Here is a 25,687-nt window from a genome sequence, read left to right as displayed (position 1 = left end):
TGTGCGTCAGAACAGGTGGCGGGGCATTTGGTATACGGAAGATAGATCGGTTTTGTGGTATGTCCGTCGTACCTCACGAAGGTGTTTGTTTAAGGTTATAGGCCATGGAGTCAGCACTGGCTGGGAAAGAAGTGAAGAGGAAGGAGATGATTTCATTTATTTATTTTTATTTTAATTTTTTGAGAGAGCATGCAGGAAAGGGGGGAAGGGGCAGAGGGAGAGAGAGAGAATCTTAAGCTGAGTGTGGAGCCTGATGCTGAGATCAGGACCTGAGCCAAAATCAAGAGTCAGAGGCTTAACTGACTGAGCCACCCAGGCACCCCGAGTTAGGTGATGATTTTTTAAAAAAAGAAAACAGGGAGGCCAAAATACTGAAAATCCTACGTTTGTCATGACACCAATACAGGCAAACAAGAGGTGGAATGAAAGAGTCAGTTGCTGAGTTGCCGATAGGAGGCTTTAGTTGGAGAGTGCGATGTTTCCATTAAAGGTTTCAGATGTAGACAAAGTCCTCGAGTAATGACAAGGATGAAGGTGTGGCCATGAAGTCAGGTGGCTGAATGGGGGGAGGAATGAAGATTAAGAATCTGGAGGATTATCCACATGGATGTTGATGTCACTCGAGCCGGTGGAGAGACGGCCCATGAGCCAAGCATTCAGGGAAGTAGAGTGATGAGTGAAACAGTAGGTGACATCGACGTTGCAGGGGTCGTGGTGATGCAGCCAGGGGAACGGGGTGTCCACAGTCCCCCCAATATGGAGAAGACATGGTTTGGAAATAGCAGTCATCAGTGAGGAGGACCAGGATCCCACCTCTCAGTCCTGGGGTAGGTCAGAGGCAAGAGACTACAGAGAGAAGAGTGCCCTTGGGGAAGAGTTAAGGCCAGAGTTGGGCCAGATGACCAATAAGTGGTTTGGAAGGTTTGGAGAGGAACGTTGGTAAGTGGAATAAGATGAAACAGACAGAGATAGAAGCATGAGAGCATAGGAAGACAGAGGCCCTTAAATCTTGAGCAGGGAAAGAGGACTGCAGGGATATGGAGGATGGAGCTTCCTGAAGCTTCCAGAAGGCATTGATCCTGGCTGTCTTCCAGTGGATGGTGGTGATGGGACAGGACACCCAGGCTTCACAGAGGGTCAGCAGTGGTGTGGATGGATGGGGAATTAGAACGAGCCCTGATCTGGGACAGCAGGTGGGCAGTAACAGCATAGCTTCTAAGCGTCGACTTAACAACTAAGGAACTGGAAGTTGGCCCCAGCTCTGTAATTAACTACCAAGCCCATGACCTTGAGTACATCCCGCCAGGTCTGTAGGCCTCCGTTTCACAGTTCTGTGACGGATACACATGCGTGTACTTCTTTCCTGGCAGTGATTTTGTCGAGGAGAAGCTGGGAAGCCAATATGTGGCAGGAAGAGCGCCAGACTTTGCGACCTCGTTTGAGGAATCAGGACCAGCCACACCCATGTTTTTCATCCTGTCTCCAGGGGTGGACCCCCTGAAGGACGTGGAGAATCAAGGTGAGAAAACCTCCTCCCGGAGCCCAGGCTGCCCCCACTACGTGAACTTTCACTCCTTGCGTCCATCAGTCTCTCTTCTCCTGGCTCAAATCTTAGTAAGCAGTACTCGGTATTTGCTGGCATAGAGAAGTCAGGGTCATTGCTGAGCCAACACCAGGGGGTCACCACTGGAGAAAGGACCATCCAGGGCGATGTGTGGAACAGTCCACGCAAGCAGGTTCATGAGGAGACCTGGTCCTGCCACCACCACCCCCCCACTCCCTCCCACTTTGGCCAGACCAATCTTTCTGAAACACAGGTATGACCCTTCAGGGCTCCTACTGCCCTGAGAATAAAGTCCAAATTCCCTAGCGTGTCTCCCAGGGAACTTCATCCTCCCGTCCCTCCCTATTTCTCCACCTTCTTTCCGTTATTAGTTTTCTATTGCTACCGTGATGAATTACTGCGAATCTGGAGGCTTAAAATAGCACTAACGTATTATTGTACAGTTCTGGAGATCAGAAATCATAAATAGGTCTTACCGCCTCCCTCTTTTCCTTATAAAAAGTCCTATGATTATATGGGGCCACTTAGATAATCCAGGACAAGCTCCCTGTCTTGAGATCCACACTGCAGAGTCCCCTTTGCCCTGTAAAGTCCTACGTTCACAGGTCCCGAGGATTAGGACACGGACATCTTTGGGGATCTATCATTCTGCCTACATTCCCTTAATCCCCTCTTTTGCATTCTACATGGCAGCCATTCTCCCAAGCCTGCTGTGTCCCCCTGAATCTCCTTCACCAGGTTACCTTCTATTCATCCTTCAGATCCCGATTTCAAGTCACCACCTCCAGGAAGCCCTACTGACTTCCAAGATTCTAGGTTCCCCTCCCATGTGCTCCTAGAGTGCCCTTCTTTATGTCCATCACCTTTTAATTGTCTAGTGACTACGGTGCCTTCCTAAGGGAGTGAGAGCTCGTGGTAGTTGCTTCTGCACTTCCTACTACTCTTATATCACTAGTCTCTTTTTTAAGATTTATTTACTTATTTGAGAGAGAGAGAGTGAGCACGAGAGGCAGGGGAGGGGGTAAAGGGATATAATCTCAGGCCGACTCCATGCCCAGCACAGGGCCCAATGTGGGGCTCGATCTCACGACCCTCAGATCATGACCTGGGCCGAAACCAAGAGTAGGACGCTTAACCAACTGCACCACGCAAGGCCCCCCTTGTATCACTAGTTTTACATTGATCAATTCTAGATATCTATTTATAATCCCTGATATAAAAAATAAGAATTTCGCTCCCACTACTGCCCACTAAGACTGTGCACTTCTACCCCATTTTTAACGGCTTGACTGAGATATAATTCATACGCCATATAATTCACGCATTTCAAGTATATGATTCAAAGTTTGCTAATATTTTCACAAGGCTATGCGACTATCACCACAATCTAATTTTAGCAAATTTGTATCTTCCCCCACCCCCAAAAAACTCCTAGATCTCTTAGCAAGCACTCCCTATTCCATCCCATGTCCTCCCTAGGCCACCACCAATTTACTTTCTGTCTCTAGAGATTTGCCTGTTCTGGACATTTCCTATAAATGAAATCATCCATTATGGTGTCTTTCACGGATGGCGTATTTCACTTAGCATAACATTTTCAAGTTTCATCCATGTTGTAGCTGTAACATAGATCAATCCTTTTTTATGGCTGGTACTATTCCCTGTATCAATCTAGGCAGGATTATCTTAACAACATTAAGTCTTTTGATCCATCAGTATGGAATGTCTTCCCATTTATTAAGATCTTCTGTAATTTCTTTTATTACTGTTTTATAGTTTCGGGTGCATAAGTGTTGCATTTCTTTTTTTTTTTAATTGAAATATGATTAACATACAGGGCTATGTTAGTTTCAGGTGTACAGTACAATGACTCAGCATTTCTATGCAGCGAGTACTCAGTGCTCGTCATAATAAGTGTACTCTTAATCCCCTTGCATTTCTTCAGTTAAATTCATTCCTGAGTAGTTGTTCTTTTTGATTCTGTTGTAAGGTGGAATTGTTTCCTTAATTTCATTTTTGGAATGGTCACCGCCAATGATTTTTGTATATTTTCGTATATTGATCTCCTGTCCTGCAACCTTGCCGAACTTGTTCATTCCAGTGATTTTTGTGAATTCCTTAGGTTTCTTGCAGATACAAGTTTATGTGATCTATGAAAAGATAGTTTGACTTCTTCCTTTCCAATCTGGATGCCTTTTTATTTCTTTTTCTTGCCTAATTGACCTGACCAAAATTTCCAACACAATATTAAGTAGCAGTGGCAAGCTTGGACATCCTTGGCCTGTTCTAGAACTTTGAGGAGAATCATTCAGTCTTCACTGTTAATTATGATGTTAGCTATGGGTTTCTCATAGATGCCCTCCGTCAGACTGAGCAGGTTGCCTTCCAGTTTGTTGACTTTTTTTTCCTTTATCATGAAAAGGTGCTGGATTTTGTCAAGTGCTTTTTCTGTATCCATTGAGATGATACCATTTTGTCCTTCATTCCATTGACATATTACATTAATTGATTTTTGGAAGTTAAACTGACCTTGCATTCCTCGGATCTCACTTGATCCTGGAGCATAATCGTTTTTATATATTACTATAGTCAATTTGCTCATATTTCTTTGAGGACTTTTACATCTATGTTCATAAGAGATAATGTCCTTGTTTGGGGCACTAGTAACCTATACATCAGAATGGTGTGGCAAGTGTTCCTTCCTCTTCTGTTTTCTTGGAAGATTTTGTGAAAGATTGATATTAATTCTTCGTGTGGGATAGAATTCAGTGGTGAAGCCACCTAGACCTGAGCTTCTCTTGGTGGGAGGGTTTTTAGCCACTAGTTCAATCGCTTCACTTGTTACAGATCTATTCTGATTTTCTGTTTCTCCCTGAGTCAGTTTTGGCGTTTGTTTCTAGGAATTTGGACGTTTCATCCAATTATCTAATTGGTTGGCAAACTCCCAAATACTGGTATCTATATTAAAATGTTTACTTCCTTGGGGCACCTGGGTGGCTTAGTTGGTGAAGCGTCTGCCTTCAGCTCAGGTCATGATCCCAGGGTCCTGGGATCGAGCCCCACATCGGGTTCCTCCCTTGGGAGCCTGCTTCTTCCTCTTCCTCTGATGCTCCCCTGCTTGTGCTCTCTCTCTGGCCCTCTCTCTCTCATAAAGAAATAAAATATTTTTTTAAAAAGTTTACCTCCTCTATTGGCTATGTTCACTTAAACAGTGTTAGTGAAACTTGATGTTTTATTTTGTGACTTCCAGATCATTTCTCTTGGCTTCCCTCTCTGTAAGCTGAGACTTCAATTTTCCAACTTGCATCAGCTGTTTTACTTTTTCCTAGACAAGGATGAATATATAGTCATTCCACTCTGTTACCATCATTAATTTTAGTCATGCCTAGTCTACGAGTTAACTGTAATATTTGAAAACCAATAGCATTTATATCATAATTAATATACACATATTAGTCGCCGAAGAGGCCACTGACTATGCTAGGATTACATTTCCTTCTTCGCGGATCCAGTGTCCTAACCTCCAGGGGTCTCTCAAAGCACGTTCTCGGCATGGAGTTTCAAAGTCATATCAAATTTCAGTTGGCCTCATATTTAGATGATGATTTTCTTGGATAGCTTTTAGTTCTTCCTGGAGTTTCTGAATGTCTTTTCCTTGTTCTTGGGAGAAGAAGTAAATGCCCCTCTGCCATTATCACTAATATTTCATGCTTCTTACTTCTTGTATGTATTTACTAGAATCCACTTTATCCTTCTTGAAAATATTCTACCTAGAGCCCACTTATGTTCTGTTCTAAAATCGATAAATTGCCCTCTAGCCATCCTGGGACTTATTTTCTTCATCTTCTAGTTAAGTTCTATCATTTTTGGATCCTGTGTCTTTTATCTTCACTTTCCACTCTCGTTTTGCTAGCATGCGCCATCAGAAGAGAGTCATGGGTTGGGGCGCCTGGGTAGCGCAGTCGTTAGGTGGCTGCCTTCGGCTCAGGGCGTGATCCTGGCGTTCCAGGATCGAGTCCCACATCGGGCTCCTCCGCTGGGAGCCTGCTTCTTCCTCTCCCACTCCCCCTGCTTGTGTTCCCTCTCTCGCTGGCTGTCTCTGTCAAAATAAATAAAATCTTTAAAAAAAAAAAAAAAAGAAGAGAGTCATGGGAAGTAAAATTTCTGAATCCTTCGGTGTCTAAAAAGGCTTTAATTTTGCCCCCATACTTTTTCAGTAGTTTCGCCAGGTGCAAAATGGTTTTTACTCAGAATGCATCCGCATTGCTTGGTTGTCTTCAAGAAGTCATTTATGTTCGGTTGAGGTCAGATGCCTGTAGGGTGCTGTTCTTCCTTTCGTTGTTGGTTGCCTGTTTCTGTTCTGGAAAGTTCCGGATCATCTCTCTAGCTTGTATTCTGAAATACCATGAGCTGGGTTTGGTGGGTGTGGGTCTTTTCCATTCGTCTGCTCAGCACTCAGCACACCATCGTAAGTGGAAAAGTCGTACCTTTCTTTACCTCTGGAAATTTTGCTCTATTGTTCTTAGTAAATACCACTACCATTCACCAAGTTGCTCATCCCCGAAACCTTGGAATCAGTCACCTTAGACACCCCCTCTACCACCCACCACATTTAGTCCTATTGATTCTGCCTCCTAAATCCATTTTGGATTGGTCTAGTTTCTCTCTCCACTGTTGCTTCCGTGATGTGAGTCACAGTGATCTCACCTGCACTGACCCAGCGGCCCTAACTCACCCCCATCTTCCCCCCGGCCTGCCGTCTTTTGCCACTCTGCAGCCAAGGACATCTTGCTAACCCTCAAATCTGATTGTTAACTTAAACACTCTCCTCCTTAAAATGCTCCAGTGGCTTCCCATTGTTTTAGGGAAAGTCCAGTACCATTGACGTGATCTGTGTGGCCAGCGTGGCCTGGCCTTTGTGCCAAGCCTTGGATCTTTCCTTCCCCCAAGCTCATTCTACTCCAGCCACGTAGCCCTTTTAGATCCTCAGCCACACTCTGAGCCTTCCTGACCTAGGGCATTTTCACAAGAGATTTCTTGTATCTGAACTACTTCTCCCAGCAATTCAAGAGAGCAGTACCCACTCATCCCGCAGGTACCAGCCTCTGCTGACCTCCCTGTAACACCAGACATTCCCTGTTACACGTGTATTTGCTTCAGAGCATTCAGTACACTTCTAATTAAATATTTCTTTTAAGGGCGCCTGGGTGGCTCAGCCAGTGAAGCATCTGCTTTCGGCTCAGGTCACGATTTCGGGGTCCTGGGATCCAGCCCCGTGTCAGGCTCCCTGCTGAGCTCCTCCCTCTTCCTCTGCTGCTCGCTCTTTCTCACAAATAAATAAATAAAATCTTCAAAAAATAAATAAACAAATACTCCTTTTATAATTTTAACTTATGTTTGCCTACCTGCTTATCGTTAAGATCCTCAGGTCAAGGACCATGTCCTCTTGCTTATCGTTTTTTAACCCGTACCTAAAAGCATAACTAGCAGAGAGAAGGCGCCCAGTAAATATTTGTTGAATGAATTAACAAATGAACGGATGTCATAAGAACTGTTGTCGTAGCTGAGTTATTCCTGATGTTCACCCTTTTACAGACTTCTGTATTCCTTCTGTTTTCTGGAGGCTTTATTCCTTTCATGTTGGCAAAATCTAGTTTCCTCATTTTGATTCAGTATTTTTCCTTTGTGGAAGCTTTCATATACCCTGTTGATGAGCAATTTCCTACTCTTCCTGGCCAATTGACCTCCATCTCTTCCATCGTGCACTTTGAGGCTTTCTGTCATTTCAGGGACGCTGACCCCTCCCTGATCCGCATTGGTTATTTGTCTCTGAATACATTAGCTCAGTCCTGACCTTGGCTTAATCTTAGCGCGTATTTCCTCACTGGAGGCAATTTTGCTGTTCATCAACCACAGATCAGTTAGGCACCTGTGCCGCCTCCTCTCTCCCCCTCCTTCTTGCCTTCTCGGTGGCTTCATTTATTTTCTAATTCACCCATTTAGAACATATACTCTGGTGACAGCCACGCTTTCTGCGTCTTGAATCAAATCAGATTGCCTGATGGGCTCCTCTTCTCCAGTTTGGAATCTACATGACTGACTCACGCTTTCCTCTCTCTCTCTAGCCCCAACTGACTAAGTAAACTTGCTGTCTCTATGCTTGGGGAGAGTCTGTGTATCAGACAGTTCACTGTTTCACTCCGCGTAGACTCTTACAAAGCTTGGCATCCTTTCCTGTGTTTGAGTTGGTGATTTATGTTCTGAACTCCTTCGTATCTCTATCCCTTTGTTTCAACATGCCAGTTCTTAATATTGGGTGGGGTTTTAAAACCTGAGAGTCAGGGGCACCTGGATGGCTCAGTTGGTTAAGCATCCAACTCTTGATACCAGCTCAGGTCTTGATCTCAGGGTCGTGAGTTTGAGCCCTCCACATTGGGCGTGGAGCCGAATGAATGAATGAATGATTGAATGAATGAATGAATGAATCAACCTGCCTGCCTGCCTACCTACCTACCTACCTACCTGAGAGTCGAATGAAAGATTTGTTGCCTCCTCCTCATTCCACCACCACCCCCCACCCCCAACCCAGATGTATTGAACCCACAAAGTTCTGTGTGAGATTTCAGGAGTTCTCTAGTCCCTAAAGCTCGTCCGCTGGCCCTTGACAAGGAATGTATGCTTTTCTGGGCACCTTTATGCCTCTTAGTCTCCTCCAGGACTTTCCTTCCTCAACAACTTTGGAGGAGGAGGAGGGAGGGGCGGGGGGGAGGAAGAAATTCCATCCACTTTCCCTGGCTTCTGTTTTAACTCAAAACCTAGCACCATTCACCCCCACTGCTTTCCTTCTCGCCTTCTCAGATTAATCCCTTAAAGTGCTTTAACCCTCTTTCTCTCTTTCCTCATCACCTCCTTCCTGTATGAGCCATCCTTCCTTATTCGCACATTTACTCTCGCCTTTGCTTCTTTTAAAAGCAATCACCCATTTTTTCCAATCACCCATAACACCTGCCTCCTAGGTCTTTGGTAGGATAGAAATGAAATCTCGGACATGAAAAGACTTTGAAATGTTCAAAGTACAGTAGCATTGTACGGCATTCTAACGAAGATGATAATTCCTGTGTCCTTTGAGGCACTCAGCTGGCTCCTTCCTCTACGTCCTTTCGAAGCATCGCCTCGTCCTTGGCCCTCCCAATCCATGACTCCCCTTTCCACCCTAACTCACTCACAGGCATCTTCTCAGTCTTTCACTTGACTCTCACACGGTCTTGCTCGGTCTCTCTCCTCCTTGGTCCAGTTATCTGGCTTTAACAAATAATTCTGTTATTTCCACGTTGTGATCAGGAAGAAGCTATACCTACCGCCTTTGCCTTCCACTGTTTCCTTTTTCTCTCTGCAATGTGCTGGTCAGAACTATGAGCTCACTTCGATTTTTGCAAACCTGCCACCCAGTGTGTTCAAAGACACAGTTTTCAATGTAGTGTTTCTGCGGCCAGATTATCAACGCTTTGCACGCAGCCCCTTTCCCGTTGTTCCTGGCCCTGTTCTCTTTGCTTTAATAGTCCATTGGAACTCAGTGAGGTAGGAGCGAGTGCAGTCTTGGCGAACAGCTTCAGGAGTGGCCAAGTATTGTTTTTCGCGTTGAGAGACTCATTTGTTCACGTGCCAGGGAGTGGGAGAGTGAATGGGGAGATAAAGGTGGATGATTCAAGGAGAGATGGGATTCAGGGAACAGAAGAGTGAAAGGCAGCGGGAGGACACCTCTTCCACTGAGATGGTGATGTGCAGGGAGGCGGACAAAATGGCAGAAAAATTGAAGGACTTCCTGCCCCCTGGCCTGTGTTTCCCCAGGAAAGGAGACAGTGAGGCAAGCTGCTGGGAGGACGTAGGGCAGGGCCTCCTAGGAATTTTCAAAGAGAAGGGGAACGTGCGACACAGCCAATTTCTAGACACACAGAAAGATTGCCAAACAGTTGGGGCGCCTGGGTGGCACAGTCGTTAAGTGTCTGCCTTCAGCTCAGGGCGTGATCCCAGCGTTATGGGATCGAGCCCCACATCAGGCTCCTCCGCTGGGAGACTGCTTCTTCCTCTCCCACTCCCCCTGCTTGTATTCCCTCTCTCGCTGGCTGTCTCTCTCTCTCTGTCAAATAAATAAATAAAATATTTAAAAAAAAATAGATTGCCAAACAGCATTGAGGGGGATCGTGAACTTGGGGTGGCTCCAGTTCACCAAATGTTTCCCTTCCTCTCTTGTTAATTCGGCCAGGACTAAGGATTTAGCAAAAGTCGGTGGCTAGAAGTAGAAGGGTCACCAAAGTTGGGGATTTTGTAAGATCATTGTTCTAATTAAGGATTACTGAATCCATATTAAATAAGAGGGAGGTCAAGGTGAAGAGTAGAAAAAAGAGAGAAGCCAATGGACTGGGCATTTCACTGAAGTAGAATAGCAGGTGAGGAGGGGGTAACAGAGGGAACCGCCTAGAAAATAGAAAGTGATAAGAGTGGACACGAATGAAGAATGTGTCCGACATAGAACAGCTCTCGGAGATAGTGAAGTCCTGGGTGCAGCCACGGGGAGTGGGTAATAGAAGTGGATGGAGTTCAGTTCTTTAAAGATGACAAGGCATGAGGCTGGAGGTTGGCTGAGTCATCCGTGGCGACCTTGAGGTTTACCAGGATAATGATGAAACGGGACATGTGGAAGATTTTGAACCACATTCCAGAGCCCCTAATGGAAGTCAATCTCACTGGGGGGTTGGTGGAAGACAGAGAACGTAGAAGGTAGCAGGTAATATAGCCCGATGGCACATGCTTAAAAAGAAAAGGGGTTTTTACACAGGGATAGGAAGAAATAACCTGCAAGTAGCAAGAGGAAGCTAGAAAAACATTCCCCTTCCTCCCAGCCCCATGGGTACATGGAGCTCAGGAGAGGGCCACGGAAGGTGCCACATCCTCAGAGACAGACAAGGAAGCGGGCTGGGGAGGTGTGAAAGGGGGTTTACAGTGGACACCATCTGGGTAACCCTGCCACATGGAGGGGGAGGATCGGAAAAGGAAAGACAAGTTAAAGGTAGGAGTGGGGGGCATGGGAGCCATGGCACAAAGCAGCATGAAGGTGAAAAGCCACGAGAACGTGGCTGCCGAGACGGGCAGGGCGTCCCGAGAGCCTCACAGGTGCCAAGGGAAGGACCCCGCAAGGTGGCCCCGGCACATCACGGGGCAGGCACGTTCGGTCCTTGAGAATCCCGTCAGTGCTTCCCCTTCCCAACATCTCCACGTCCGCCCCATCCTCACGCCTCAAGCCTAGACTGATGCCAGCTGAGCCCGTCCTGTGCACACCGGCCTCTACCCCGAGGGGTGTCCGCAGTCCGCGGCTCGCAGACTCATCTTCCGTGAGCCCCTCTTCTCCTGCATCTCCCTGACGAAGGAAAGAAATTGGCTCTTCTGTGAGTAGGAACCTCACTGAGACTGTCTACTAATCCCGGCACCTTTAATCCTGGTATTTTCTCTGGAATAAGTTGTTCATATTGCCGGTTCCAAAGCTCCCATCAGATCTCTTGCCAGCAAGGATTTATGGTTTAATAAGGGTGTTTCTTGGGTTCATCTCAGTTGAAACTCTCATAACTCTTCCTCGCTGCAGAACGTCACCATCCTTTGTCTTATACGGACTTGCGAAGGAGACTCCGTACTTTTTCTTAGTATTTAAAAGAAATATCCAGTATTGCCAGTTTTGTTTAAATTTTCGTGCACGGGGCTCAAATTGCATCTTCAGTTTCAGTGCTGCTGGAACGAAATGTTTAAGGACATGGTTTTTTATCCTTTTCCTGTTTTTCTGTTTCTTCGCTTTTCTCTCACGTGCTTTATCTTCCTAGAAGAAAATTGCTCGATGAGTCCTGCATGGCAGTATATACGCTTTTATGATCGTCTGTCTCAAGAATATTATGTGATTTCTCTAAACGTGATCGTGCGGGGCTAAGGGCGGCCACCCAAGCAGAAGTGGGCCTGGACATGAAGGTTAATTGCTCTGGGTGAAGCCTTTCCTGGGCTGGCAGAACACCCAGGGGGATGGCCGGGACGTGTGTTGCGGTAGCAGCTCCCTTGCCTCGCTCCGATCCCAGCCGCCCTTCCCGGGACGGAGTATCCCCACCTGCACAGCCAGGCCCTTCCCCGTCTCGCCTTTCGCTCCTCGTTGCGCTCACTCATGAAAATGAGGAGATACGACATTGCTGTGTGTTGGGAAAAAAGAGCGGAGGAAGCTAATCTGGAGTGAAGTACCGGAAGCCGGAACCAGCTGAGTCCTTCCCTAACCGGCCATCCCTTTCCGTGGAGTTCCAGGGAAAATCCGTAGTCAGAGGACAAAGCCAGTCAGGAGGGGCCACACCCACATGTGTGCTCATCTGGGGGCCATTTCGGCCTCTAGGGTAGTGGACCAGTGCCTGGTCTTCAAGGGAAGCTCACAGAAGAGCACAGCTTTGGGGGATTCAGTGAGGGGGAGGGTTGCAGTCCCGATGAGAGCTTCCCCAACACACTCCTGAGAGGAAGAGGGGAAGGGTTTGAGGGTTCAGGCCCGCCTGTGTTTGAGCAGTGACATGGCGACGGGCCTTTCGCTGTGAGCACAGGACAACAAAGATGGCGGACACGAGAGAGCATAAGGACAACTCCATACCCCTTTCAGGGAAGAAGCTCGGGTACACCTTCAACAACCGGAACTTCCACAACGTGTCTTTGGGGCAAGGACAGGAGGTAGTGGCCGAGGCGGCGCTGGACCTGGCTGCCAAGAAAGGTCACTGGGTTATTTTGCAGGTAAGCCCCCTCTACCCTGATCGGGGTCATTCTGGACCCTGCACCTGTCTGGACCTCACGGTCCATTCTCTGGGCTCCTCTCTCCTCTCCACCCCTCTCCCCTGCCTTTCCTTCCACACCCTTGCCCTGTCTCACTGCCTGATCTTCTCTCCTTCCGTCCTCTGGGGTCCTCCCCACCCCTCCCCATGACTCCTTGTCCCTCGCCCCTCACAGGCCCCCACCCGCTCTCTAGTTTAAATAGCTCCAGTTACATCCCCATTTGGGGCCTGCTCAGGGAGTAGGTATCCAGCTGAAGACCCTGGAAGCTGGGTCTTGTTCACCTGCTAACGTCTTCCCAGGCGAATCACAGAACTTTCCACCGCTCTGCCCTTCTGTGCCCTGCATTCTGTGCTGTCCGTTACACGCGTGACTACAACAGCACACGTGTAACTGGAACTCCACCTCTGTACCCGGAGCTCACGCTGGTGGGTGCCAGTCTGGAACGTCTCCTGCCGGTAACTTCACCGAACTCCCAAGACACAAGGGCGGCCCCTCTTCTGTCGCGGCCTGTCCCCTCGTCCCTGGTTTATGCACCTTGCAGGGGAGCTGGGGCTGGGCCAGACCTCTATCAGGGTGCCCTGGCTGAGCTGAAGTGACTTACTTGATGACCATGTCCTTCACTCCATCTCCTGAAGGAGACACCTGCCCCTTAATCCCCTTTAGACACCCAGCGTGCTACCGTGAACGTAGTCACACCCACCACAAGCCTGCTGGGTGGCAGAATCGATGAACAGATCAACAAGGAAAAATAAACAAAACAAGGAAGGTCACTCCCATCCTGTCCTGGCTTTGAGTCCCTAGAACTTCGGTCTCCTGACCACTCACTGTGTCACCACTGGCCGCAGCGAGAACAGCCACCCAGAGTTCAAGGTCTTTGTCCTTCATTTCCCTGGGACTCTGTCCAGAAACTCAAGAGAGAAGATGGTGAGAGCTAGGGTTTCTGCTTCCTCCCTCGTGGACCAGCGGGACCACCCCAGGGATCTCAGGCCTGTGTGCCAGAAAGACCCCATCCTGGGCCCTTCGGGGACGCAGCCACGGGGGCAGTGAACAAAGAGCCCTTCCTCCCCCAGCACAGAGTGACCTCAGGACGCTCACATCTGCCAGTGTCCTTTCCCGAGAGCTCTCCCAGATTAAATTCAGGAATTGGGATTCCTGCAGGAGGAGCGGAGGGCCGGGCTAACACGGCCCTGGCTTTCCCAGGCAGCCCCCTGAAGTCTTAGCTCCAACACGGGGCTCAGAAATGAATTCCTTAACAAAGGTTCATTTCAACAGCCACCCCTCACGCTTATGTAGCGGTTTACGGGCTACAAAGCCCTTTCAAATCCATTCCCTTTGGTTCTTTGCAGCAACTCTGTGAAATAAGTAGGGCCAATATTCTTGTTCTTTCTCCTTTTATAGAAGGGAAAGCAGCACTAAGAGACCAGGTTGCCGGGGCCAAGCCCTGTGCTCCGTGCCGATCTGTGCAGTTAAGGCTCCGCGAGCAGGCTTCCTCGAATACTTACAGAGGAGCCTTTACCTGTCCGTCATAATGAAACATATTGCAAAGCAGCTGTCCCGGCGAAAGCGAAAGCTGGATTCTGCAAAGTAGTGCTGAGAAATAAATGTAGGTTCAGACAGACAGACAGACAGGAATCACACCGGGGGAGGGGGGCGGTTGGGGAGGAGGAGGGCGCAGACGGAGGAGCTGGGCTGGGAGTAGGAAGCCTCCCCAGCATGTGAGCAGCAATGTCTCCGTGTGTTTTAGGAAGATAAGTTTGGCAACAATTAGCAGAATGGTTGGGAGAGAGGGAGAGAGGACGCAAGGAAGCTAGCTAGAAGTTTAAATCAGTGCTTTGCAAACCCGCATACAAACCACGGCAGGATCTGATTAAAATGCACTGATTTCAGGAAATCTGGGAAGGGCCGAAGAGTCTGCATTTCTAGAGAGCTCCCAGGTAATGCCAACACTGCTGGTCCGTGGGCCCCGCTTTTGAGTCATCAAGGGCTCACATCCTCCGGGTGTCAGATGCAGGGATCTGGACTTGGAGCGTGTGGACTGCGTGTTCGAGTCTTCAGCTGTGGCCCACAGACCAGCATTTTCGGCATCGCCTAGAACTTGCTAGAAATGCAAATCCTCAGGCCTCGCCCTAGACCCCAGAATCTTTGTTTTAAGAAGCGCTGCAGGGGATTCCTGCGCAGCGTCCGGTTTGAGCACTGTGGGCTGGAGAGACTTGGGAGATCAAGAGAATAGGGTTCAGCTGCCAGAGACAGGCAGGTGCCATCACTGGGAACCCCAAGGCCTGCTGCAGTGAGCTCTATTTGAAGGCCAGGGCCCCCCCTGTAGCTGCCTTCCTGAAACTGTCTGCCACTAGCAAAACTAAGCAGATGTCTGCATTGGGGGTGGGGGTGTCTTCGTTCCCTTAGAACATCCACCTGGTGGCCAAGTGGCTCGGCACCCTGGAGAAGAAGCTGGCAGAGCACGGCGAGAACAGCCACCCGGAGCTGAGGGTCTTCATCAGTGCAGAGCCTGCGCCCTCCCCGGAGGGCCACATCATCCCCCAGGGCATCCTGGAGAACGCCATTAAGATCACCAACGAGCCTCCCACAGGCTTGCACGCCAACCTGCACAAGGCCCTGGACAACTTCACTCAGGTACAGCCCCGGGGGGCGGGGGAGACGAGCAGCGCGCTTCACCATTGGCTGACTCAACTGGGTCAAAGGGCATCCAGCTGCAAGGGGAGGAGGGCACGGAGGGGGGAACGGGCCATGGAGGGGTGTGTCCCCTCTGTGACGGACCTCCTCCCAGTGCCCGCTGAGCACAGCCCAGCTGTCAGTTCCCCGATACACCCGGGGGAGCCGAGCTTGGGGTGTGTCTCTGGCAGGAGGTGTGGGGGACCTTTCCGCAAGTCTCTCTGCTAACTGTCTGCAAGCAGGGGACCGACGCGCGTGTTCAGATGAGAAAACCTGCCATCTGCGTGCATCCTGAGTGTCCGGGGTTCAGATAACCCGGGTGTCAGATGCGGGATCTGGACCCGGAATGTCACCGTGTGGGAGGCCCTCAGACTGTGGTCCCTGGAGCAACAGCAGCTCCTGGGAACTGGGTAGAAATGCAGACTCTCAGGCCCCAGCCTAGACCTACTGAATCAGAAACTCTGGGGGGTGGGGGGCCACTTGGAGAACGCCAGGCTACAGCGAAGCTGAGAATATCAGGGCAGAAGGTTCAGAGGTAGGCCACGGCGTACTGGAATCTTCCTTTAGTGGGAATCCGAGACTCGTGTGGCGGAGCGTGTATTTAAAGGCAAAGACAGGCCCGTGGGTAACTAACTCCATATGTCACGTCTTCTTGCAAAATCTGCAGCTCAGGCTTTCTTCACCTTCTCAGGAAGGCAGCCTGTCTTGTTGCTTCTTCCGTGGGGAGCCCCCGCTTCCTGGGAAGGGGAATCCACAAAGGTGTGACTCCCAGGAGATCGGGGGCCACGGGGCCACCTTGAAGTCCATCCACCACACTGGGCCTCGGTGGAGTCCAAGGGGAGGGTTCTCAGGTCTGTCCTCTCTGATGTTGTCTTGTACTAGGACCCACGGATCTGGCTTCACAGACCCCATGCTAAAACTCACCACCAGTCCCAGAGGGGTCATCTCGGAAACCTCAAACAGGCCGTCCAATAGGACGACTCTTGTCACTAACCCATCATAAACCACCAGGACTAGGGGCCCACTGGGGTCTGGTCTAACTTAAACTTGAAAGCTATATAGCAGTCAGGGTCTGAGGTGATTTTACTAAGTATCTGAGACCCTCGTAGCATGGGGATCAAGCAGCCCCACTTGGAGAGGAAAACTTCCCAGGGGGAGAAGCAAAACATGTCCGGCCTCATTTCTCACTCCCTTTCCCATCCCAACTCCAAAACCCACTCATAATCTGGGATAGAGAGTGGGGGGACATTACCAGGGGATTTGGGATCTTTTCGCTTGACATTTTCATTAAGAAACACCTGCCCGTTGAAACATGGAGTAGAAAGTAGGGTGTTCTCTTGTCCGGGGCCTTTCCTTTCCTTTCCTTTAATTTTTTTTTTTTTTTCCCTAAATAGGCCTTCACTAAACTCCTAAGTACTCTGTACCAGTGTTCAGAACTTCCAGATTTTCTACGTTTTGTATTCCGCGTAGGGGAAATAGACGTTCTTAGCTCTGAAACCTACAGCCTTCTGTCCAGGAGGGGGTAGCCGGCTGCCAGCAAAACCATTTTTCTGCCCTGAAAAGTCACTGGTTGCCCAACAGTGTGAACGCACATCACGCCACTGAAATGGACACTTAAAAATGGTTGACACGATAAATTTTATGTAGTCTATTCTACCGGGAATTTTTTTTAATTCATAATTGAAAAGTAAAAGGCCCCGGGATGTAGTTAGCTAGCTGTCTCAAAGGACACAGTGACAGACGTCTCTCCGATCTTCTGCCTCGAGGGTCTGGACAGATCCAGGGGGGAGGGTAGAAGATGTCTCGGATGCTGGATCTCCTAGTAATTCATAGTACAGTGTTATGCCTCAGTAGAATTATCATCATCTATAACCGCCTTCTGGCTTCATCGTCTCAGCCTCCCCATGCACCCCTGTTCTTGGGTTTCTGTGTCCAGTCTTGGTTATCGGGGAAATAAATCCCGAGGGATGCTGGCTTTTCCTGGTTGTTCAGGCCCTGCCGCAGTTGGGCGTTGGGCCATTTATAGCCACCCTTCAGGAACTCAGTCTGGGAAAGACAGATAGATTTAGGAGGATATTCAGCGCTCACAAGTGTTTTAATTGTTCCATTTTGCTTTGACAAGTGCCCTGGAACAGAGGCCGGGTTAATATCCCGTCATTCACTCTGTTCCTTCAGAGCCCTATTTTAGCCATTCAGGGGACAAGTGGCAGAACGGAGTTCGTTTTATCCCTGCTAGCCGTGCTGTTTGGGGATGATGACTTTATTCTGACTTTGTTTGAGGGTGCCACTGTCGACCAGTGTCAGCATCTCAATGTAGGACTCCTTGTCTTTGTGCTCGAGGCCTTTCTCAGTGGGGCCCAGCGCCTGGGGGGGCTCAGTCAGTTAAACGTCTGCCTTCGGCTCAGGTCCTGGGATCGAGCCCCGTGTGGGGGCTCCCTGCTCAGCGGGGAATCTGCTTCTCCCTCTCCCTCTGCCCATCCCACCCCCTTGCTTGTACTTGCTCACTCTCTCACTTTCTCTCTTTCTGTCTCTTTTTCTCTTTGTTTTTTTCTCTTTCTCTCTTTTTTCTCTCTCTCTCAAATAAAATCTTTAAAAAGTATTTCTTTCATTTAAAAAAAGAGTAACAAAAGCAGCATCCTACGTGTCTCTATAGAGAACAGCTCCATCCAGAAAGCAGTCAAGTTCTTGCTCGCACAAGGCAGTGACTTTGTCCTCTGTGCCACCTCTGACCTTTCATATCCAGAGCTTTGTGCCAAATGTGGTACCCAACAAAGGCACAGGGGGACCCCCACATATCCAGAGAGAGATAGGGACTGTCCTGAGTTCATCGTGGAAAAGTCAGATGTACTAGAAGTTTAGTCCTGTCTCTCTGCTTTTCCTGCCCAGGTGAGCAAAGTCTAAGGACCAATCCTCGGACGAAACGGCGGGACTCAACCCAGTCCAATTTGCGCAAGCTTTGAAAGCACCCCTCGTAGGCTCTGCTGGCAACATCTTGCTCCTTCCTGATCACAAACAGTCTCACTCGGGAAATTGTTGTTCATTCCAGGCAATCGAGGGATTCTTGTCCTTCCACGCCTTCAAGATGCAGGCTTTCCCCGTCCGCCACACCATCCCCACCGTCCCCCTTAAAACCCGCCAAGTACAATCCCATTGCCTTCTTCTGCACTGTCTCTCGATTTCCATTTCTTCCTTCTGTCCCTTCTTTAATCCCCTCTTCATGAGCCCCACCTTTTCCACCCTGCCTTACACGCTGCAGGCCAGGACCCCTCTGCACTCCTGTTTCCGCAGCCGCATGGCTGGTCACCCCTGCTCAAGTTTAGAGGAGCAGTTGGCATGGTGAAGGGCACGGTACTCCTCTTTCTCTCGTGGCTCTGATTCCCATCCTCCCCCTCGGTCACACGGGCCGTGACCACACCTGCTCTGGTTCCGCGATGGGCAAGAGAAGCATGGCAGGAAGGGGAGGAATTCGAGGTGATGCTGTAGGAGTCGCCACCCACACCTCAGCACAAAGTGACACTCCTATGTCACATGCGACCCTCATGACCCACTACCCCGGTTTCCATCTGTGCTTAGGAACTTAATTGGCCTGTCCGTGGGTGCAAACGTGAGTTGCAAACCAAACCCTGTAATAACCTAAATCTAAACATTAACTCGGATTCTAAACTAGAGCCCAACCCCTCCCTGAGGTCCCCTCGGACCCTAAGCCCACGCCCACTCACAGTGCAATCTGTAGTCCGGCTGCAGCTCAAAACCTAACCAGGACATACGGGAACCTTTTCCAACGCAACTCCCAACCACCATAACCCACGCGCTGGTCCGCACTGCGTAACAGCAGATCCGTGCTAACGTTGGACGCATCCCTTTCCTTGCAGGACACGCTGGAGATGTGTTCCCGGGAGACGGAGTTTAAGAGCATCCTCTTTGCTCTTTGTTACTTTCACGGGGTGGTGGCAGAGAGACGGAAGTTTGGACCGCAGGGATGGAATCGTTCGTACCCCTTCAACACCGGGGACCTCACCATCTCCGTGAACGTGCTGTACAACTTCCTGGAGGCCAACGCAAAGGTAGCATTTCCGGCCAGTGTAGGGGGAGGCCGGGGGTGGGGGCACCTCTCAGAAGGATGATGCATCATCGGCAGAGGGAGAAGGGGTAGGCACTGAGAATGGTCTGTGCCCTCTCCAAGTACAGGAAGTCAAGTCCAGCCCAGGACCAGGGTGAGGCCAAGAAAAGCACCACAGTGAGGTTAAGATCCAGAAAGTTCAGGAAGCCAAAGCAGTGACTCACACCTGGTGTGAGTGGGGCCCTTGAGTCTTTGTCCCAGGACCCAGCAGACCATGCCCACCCAATACCAGTTCCCAGCTGACTTAGCCAAGAACACAGAACTTCTCTTGAGGCACACAATTCCTCACGTAGATGTGGTCTGACCAAAGTTGAAGAAGCCAAATTCTTGGTATACCTCATCTCCCTCATTCTCCGTCTGATATATGCCATTTCAAAGAAAACTTAGACTAACAGCCCGTGCTTTTCCATTTAAAGGAATGTTTAGACCATCCAGGCTCTTCTAGTTCATAGACCAAACGTAGCATCGGCAGGCCCCCCTCCTGTTGCTGGTGGGAAACACGAATCAGGCCCAGGTGCCCCAAGCCATCGCTCTGCCTCCAGCTCCAAGGTCCTGGGAAGCTCGCCCCCATAACACCCCCTCTTCATTCTCTGCACTGAGACAAGGCTTTCCCCAAGAGGTTCCCCTCCTAACTTCACTATCGTAACCTTGCACGCTCCGTTTCAATCACTTCGAACTTTGGAAGCGGACCACAAACGGATATGCTAAGGAATGGCAGGAATTAGGAAAGTGCCCTGGTCTGTACTTTGTTCCATGGGATATTTGCTCAGGGAAGGGACTTGTAGGTAGAGCCTGACTTCATTGCCACAGTTAATGACCATGAAAGAGGGAAGGCATATACGCAAGGCGGTTGGCACCTTGCCTCTCCTCACCCTTGCGTGTAATTTTGCAAGCATTTGACGAGCTCCCAGGCGCGCCTGACTCTGCCGGGCACCAGGGGTGTGCCGGTGAATACAACACCGCTCCTAATCTTGAGAAACATCCTGTCTCGCGGCTTACGCTCTGCGCGCACATCAGGGCAGGCCTGATGTCTGTGTGGAGGTCTTTCATCCCTGTCTCTCAGGTCCCCTATGATGATTTGCGCTACCTCTTTGGAGAGATCATGTACGGAGGCCATATCACGGATGACTGGGACAGGAGACTCTGCAGGACCTATCTGGAGGAATTCATCAGACCAGAAATGCTAGAAGGAGAGCTGTCTCTGGCACCAGGGTTCCCACTCCCGGGCAACCTGGATTACATTGGGTACCATCAGGTAAGGCTCTGCTCATACGGGACCTGGGTCTTCCTTCAAGTCTGTCCTGCAGGACCGGGGATGTGCGCACAGGGCCAGGGAAGAATGGCCTATAGAACAGAGCTTATATGGAGTGTGGTTCTCAGCCCCAAGTGTGCCCTGTTCGATATGAGAGCTGTGGGATTCCCGGCCTCAAAGTAGCGATACAATTGAGCTTTCAGAGATCTTTCTATTCTTGATGTTTGGCTCAATAATTCTATGTATTGCTCTTTTCTACAAATAACATCGGGGGCATTCATTTGATTGTTTTCATCCAAGATATTGACAAAGCCATTAGGAGCAAAATTCCAGCTTAAGAATTTAGCCAACTCTGAGTAAAGTTTATATTAGCGATTTTAAATATCTTCGGAGGGACATGACCTTGTGGGCAGATCATTCACCTCTCCTGTTCTTTGTCGGCTCTTGTAAACACAGGCACACCCGCCCCTCACACACACACACATTCCCAGGGAGCTCTTCCATATTGTTACTTTGAGTTCTCATTTTACTATGACCACAGCTATTTTTAAGGGGCTCATCTTTTGTCTATTTAGCCTGCCATGGGAGATATATTAAAAGACAGTTTAAAAAAAAAAAAAAGCTTTTTTTGTTGCTTGACTTTTGAACATGCCTAAAATAACTCTGAATACCTAACTTAAGGGAAATATCAGTCATAGAAACATTAGCTACAAACTTTAAACAAAAAAAAAAAAAAAAAAGTTTCTAATTTTAAACAGAAGGGCGCCTGGCTGGCTCAGTCGGAGGGGCGGGCAACTCTTGCTTGCGGTGTCATAAGTTCAAGCCCCACGTTGGGTATAGAGATTACTTAAATAAACGTATTTTTAAAATCATAAAATTGAAAAAGATAAACTGCCAAAGTCATTCAATCCAGAAAAACTTGACCCTATGAAAAGAAATTTCAAACAGTAAGACTATTTAAAGAAAAGGAATTTTTAAAAACTGCTTGAGCAGAAGGCCGCGAAATTTGTGCAGGAGCGCCCCCTAGTGTCCACGGGACCATCTGACAAGAGGCTCGAGCCGGGGATGGCAACAGCACAGTTCCAAATGACTGAGATAGATTTTCATCTTCTTTACGTCTCTCTTTAATCCGCCAGTTTATGGATGGTTACAGGGCACCTACCAAGAGTTCAGGCGTGTGCTGGGGGCTGGAATAAATACAAAAAGTAACACACAAATGTGCCTCTAAGGAATGAGCCAGCTTTTACTTAGACTAGGGGCCACACCAGCAAATCAGAATCAAATTAGGAGCGCACCTTGAGGGGCACTTTCTCGCGGTAATGGAAGGAACTGGAAGGGGTACCCAGGAAACCTTCGGAGAAGAAAGTGAGGGACAGTTGTCTAGGGACAGCCAACAGGGGCCCACCATGCACAATTTTAAAAATGTCTTAATTCAAATAATTTTTGCCAGAGGCAGGAGTTCCCCAGTTCACAGCAAAACTCGCCTTGTCCCACCACCCGATTCACACATTTATTTTACATGCGTGGTCCCATGTTTGCATTTGGGTTTGTCATCTCTGATTTAGATAAATGGGAGAAGCAAGAAAAGGAATTTAAGGGCAAGAGGGCGGGGGTCCTAGGAGGGCTTGAGTAAGACACGGGGTAGGGCTCATTATTTCTCAAGGACTCTGGGAAGGCTTGTGTGTGGAGGGAGGGACAGGTGTAGACCCGGGAGCAGGTGGAGCAGAGGAGACAGGAGACAGATGAAGTCCTCTAAGCTTCCAGAAAGACAGCATGCTTGCATGGGCTTGGCAGTTCTGGAAAACTGGCCCGGCACACAGTAACAGACGGTGTCAGGGCGAGGCAGGCAGAAGGGATGTGCGCCAGGTGGAGCGCGTGCCCACGACAGCAGCGCTGGTGAGCAGAAGGCCACCCTGGGGGGCCAGAGGGACGCGGGTGCCTGAGGCCGGCAGTGGCCGATGAACCAGAGTGGGAGGCGGGAGACTCGTCTCGGTTTGTGTTTCAGTGAGTTCGTCCTTGACTTTCAGTATGTCGACGCCGAGCTGCCTGCAGAGTCGCCCTACCTCTACGGCCTGCACCCCAATGCCGAGATCGGCTTCCTGACCCAGACCTCGGAAAAGCTCTTCCGCACGGTGCTGGAGCTGCAGCCCCGGGATGGCCACGCCGGAGACGGAGCAGGGGCCACGAGGGAAGAAAAGGTATGGGGGGGGTTGCCAGAGCTCCTTCCGGGGAGCCCGAGGATGGCACAGGGAGTCGCTCCTCCTGCCGGCCGAGCTGGCAGCACAGACCACGCCTTGCACGCCTTCCACTCACACATGGTGGCGTAGCTGTGACCCGCCGCACCGGTCGTCCGGGTTAGTCACTGGGGCGCTGCCACTGAGCTTGGTTTGTTTTTTTGTTTGTTTGTTTTTAAGATTTCATTTATTTATGTGACAGAGAGAGAGACAGCCAGCGAGAGAGGGAACACAAGCAGGGGGAGTGGGAGAGGAAGAAGCAGACTCATAGCGGAGGAGCCTGATGTGGGGCTCGATCCCATAACACCGGGATCACGCCCTGAGCCGAAGGCAGACGCCCAACTGCTGAGCCACCGAGGCATCCCTTGGTTTGCTTTTCTAGTTCACCCAAAGACCATTTCTATTCCATTTTTCTGCCAAAAGGAAGAAAGGCAGGAACAGTGGTGCTGTGGGGAGCTGGAAGGGGCCCTCATGATTTCTTAGCGAACTGAGCAGCGCCGGGTGGGTGGGTCCTTAAGAGGACCACCCTCATCCCACCAACTAGATGCCCGCTTGGCGTAGTCACTCTTTGAAACAAAAATGCCTTCTCTTTGCGTGAACACCATCGGATCAGAAAGTCTTCCAACACACAGGTAAGGGCTGAGCACAGGACTTCCAGAAATGTCAGGAAGGCGGAGGGGCACCGTGGAGTCGCGAGGCAGACTGGGGTGGGGTTTGGGGTGAGGTCACACCACCAGAGGCGATCTGAGGGCTCTGCTCCTGGGGCGCGTGCCGCGGAGGGCAGGAGAGGAAGGAGCCCCAGTGAAATTTCTCCCAGGGTCTCCTCCTCTCCCCCCACCTCCGCTCCACAGCGCTGCCTGGATTCCTTTAGCTGGGCTGACAAGGAAACATACCTGGAAGAGTAAAAGTTAGGAAGCTGGGACTGGTTTTAGGAACCCACCGCCTCTATTAAAGGAGCCGGACTTTTGTTTAGAGGTGTGGAGTGGTGCCGTACGGTCGTTCTCAGATCTTACTGGGAGCTTGGAATTCTGTGTCTGGGGTCCGGGGTCAGGCGCAGGCACGTGCACTCCGGGGATCTGGCTACAGGTGAGCGTCCCTCGAGAAAGCTGTTCCAGATCACACTGCTCAGCCAATCCCACGTTCGGTGGCCTCAGACAGAATTTGAGAACAAAAGGAAGAGAAGAAGTGTTACGTTGCCCAGAAGCCAAAGCAGGTGGAATGAGAAGCCGTTCCTAGCTCTCAGGGTGAAAAGGCCAGGGCTTACGAGGAAGAGACTGAGGGTTCTTCAGGCAGGGTTCAGAGAAGCTTCTCGTTGCCGGCAGGTCCTCCTCCCGCGTCCAGGTCCAGAAATGACACGCGTGCGTGCTGAGGGGTGACTGGGCTGCACGCACCGCACCATGCGGGGCACCGTGTGTGTGCCGCTCGTGCGGCCAGGCCGTGAGCGCTGTGCTCACGCCTTCTCCTTCACGCCAACATGACAGCTCGGGAGTGGCAAATAGCGAGCGCAGAGAACACCGAGGTGACCCAGAAGCGGCTCTCTGCCATGTGCATCTGCATGAGAACCTGGGGCGGGCGTGCCGCTGGGCTGCCAGGCAACGGGGCTGCGGCTGGGGAGGAGCCACGGCCATCCGCCACGGTCCTCAGCCCGAGCTTGGACGTTCTTGCCGGGAATGTGGGCTCCTCTGGTGGCCTGAGCTGGAAGTGCTGTCCCCAAATGCTTCTGTCATGCCCATGAGCCTGCTACTCATCGGGGGTACCTGGCCATAGTAGTTTGCAAGGCTGCCACCCCGAAGTACCCTGGACCGGAAGGCTTGGACAAGTGTAGCTTCCCATCCTTGCGGAGGCTGGAGTCCCAGGTCAAGGTGTCAGCGAGGCCGCTTCTCTTCTGAGTCTTCTCTGTTTGGCTTGTGGATGGCGGTCTCCTGTGGCCTCGTGAGGCCTTCCCTCTGAGCTCATGCTCTCTCTGTGCATCTGTCCTCTTCCTCTAAAGATACCAGTCAGATTGGGTTAGGGCCACATTAATAGCCTCATTTTAATAGAATTGCCTCTTTAAAGGCCCCATCTCCAAACACAGTCACATTCTAAGGGACTGGGGGGTAGGACTTCAACATGGGAGTTTTAGGGGGACACGATCCAGCCCGTCATGCTGGCTCCAGTGGCCTCCCTCGGACGTACACCCTTCCTGTATAGGGGATGAGGTGGTCTTTCTCCCCCATTTGCCCTTGACTACTGGATTTCGCTAGTGTTGAACAAGTGGCTAGTCATCTGGAGGAAAGCGAAACAGGTACTCTGACTCCTTACACAGAACCTTTCAGATGGCTACACGGAAACACTTTTTTTAAGATTTTATTTATTTGAGAGAGTGATCGAGAGAGAGCATGAGCGGGGATAGAAGCAGAGGGAGAGGGAGAAGCAGGCTCCCCGCTGAGCAAGGAGCCCGATGTGAGGCTCGATCCCAGGACTCTGGGACCATGACCTGAGCCAAAGGCAGATGCTTAACTGACTGAGCCACCCAGGCGTCCCTACACTTAAACATTTTTTAAATGAAAACATAGAAAGCACTGAAAGACAACCTGGGTGAATGCCTTTATGATCGTACAAAGAGGAAGGCATTCTAAAACCTTTCTTAAAACAGCAACTCCAGATCTATAAAGATTGACAAATCTGGTGACTGGAAAAATTTAAAAGATCCGCAAAGCAAAAAACACCGTGAACGAAGTCAAAGACAAGTGAGGAGAAACTGCCGCACAGACACTGGGAAGGGGATAGATCTTGCTAATATATGAAGAGTTCTTACATGTGGAGGGAAAGAGAAGAACAGAAGATGGGGACAGAGGGACACAAAGTCACACGATAATACGAAGGACCGATAAAAGTAGCACAGTTCTCAGTGTCACTCCAGACTACATGAAGGTATGTGAAATATCATTTTTCACTTAATGGTACAGAGTTTTAAAAGCGATAGTATCCAGTGGTGAGGGCATAAGAAAACTCTGTTGGTGGGGGTT

At 49.9% G+C, this 25,687-nt stretch overlaps 1 protein-coding gene across 1 annotated transcript in view; it reads left to right on the top strand.

The window, feature by feature from the left end:
- Positions 1-25,687, top strand: part of DNAH9 (dynein axonemal heavy chain 9) — a 303,991-nt gene that overhangs the window by 245,398 nt on the left and 32,906 nt on the right. The window contains 6 exon segments of the mRNA XM_057311241.1: positions 1,371-1,519; positions 12,237-12,364; positions 14,807-15,034; positions 18,946-19,137; positions 20,257-20,448; positions 22,473-22,643. Coding sequence (XP_057167224.1) covers positions 1,371-1,519; positions 12,237-12,364; positions 14,807-15,034; positions 18,946-19,137; positions 20,257-20,448; positions 22,473-22,643 — 1,060 coding nt within the window.

This window comes from Ursus arctos, unplaced genomic scaffold (assembly GCF_023065955.2).
Source record: "Ursus arctos isolate Adak ecotype North America unplaced genomic scaffold, UrsArc2.0 scaffold_14, whole genome shotgun sequence".
Taxonomy (NCBI): domain Eukaryota; kingdom Metazoa; phylum Chordata; class Mammalia; order Carnivora; family Ursidae; genus Ursus; species Ursus arctos.
This window is presented reverse-complemented; position numbering and strand designations above follow the sequence as displayed.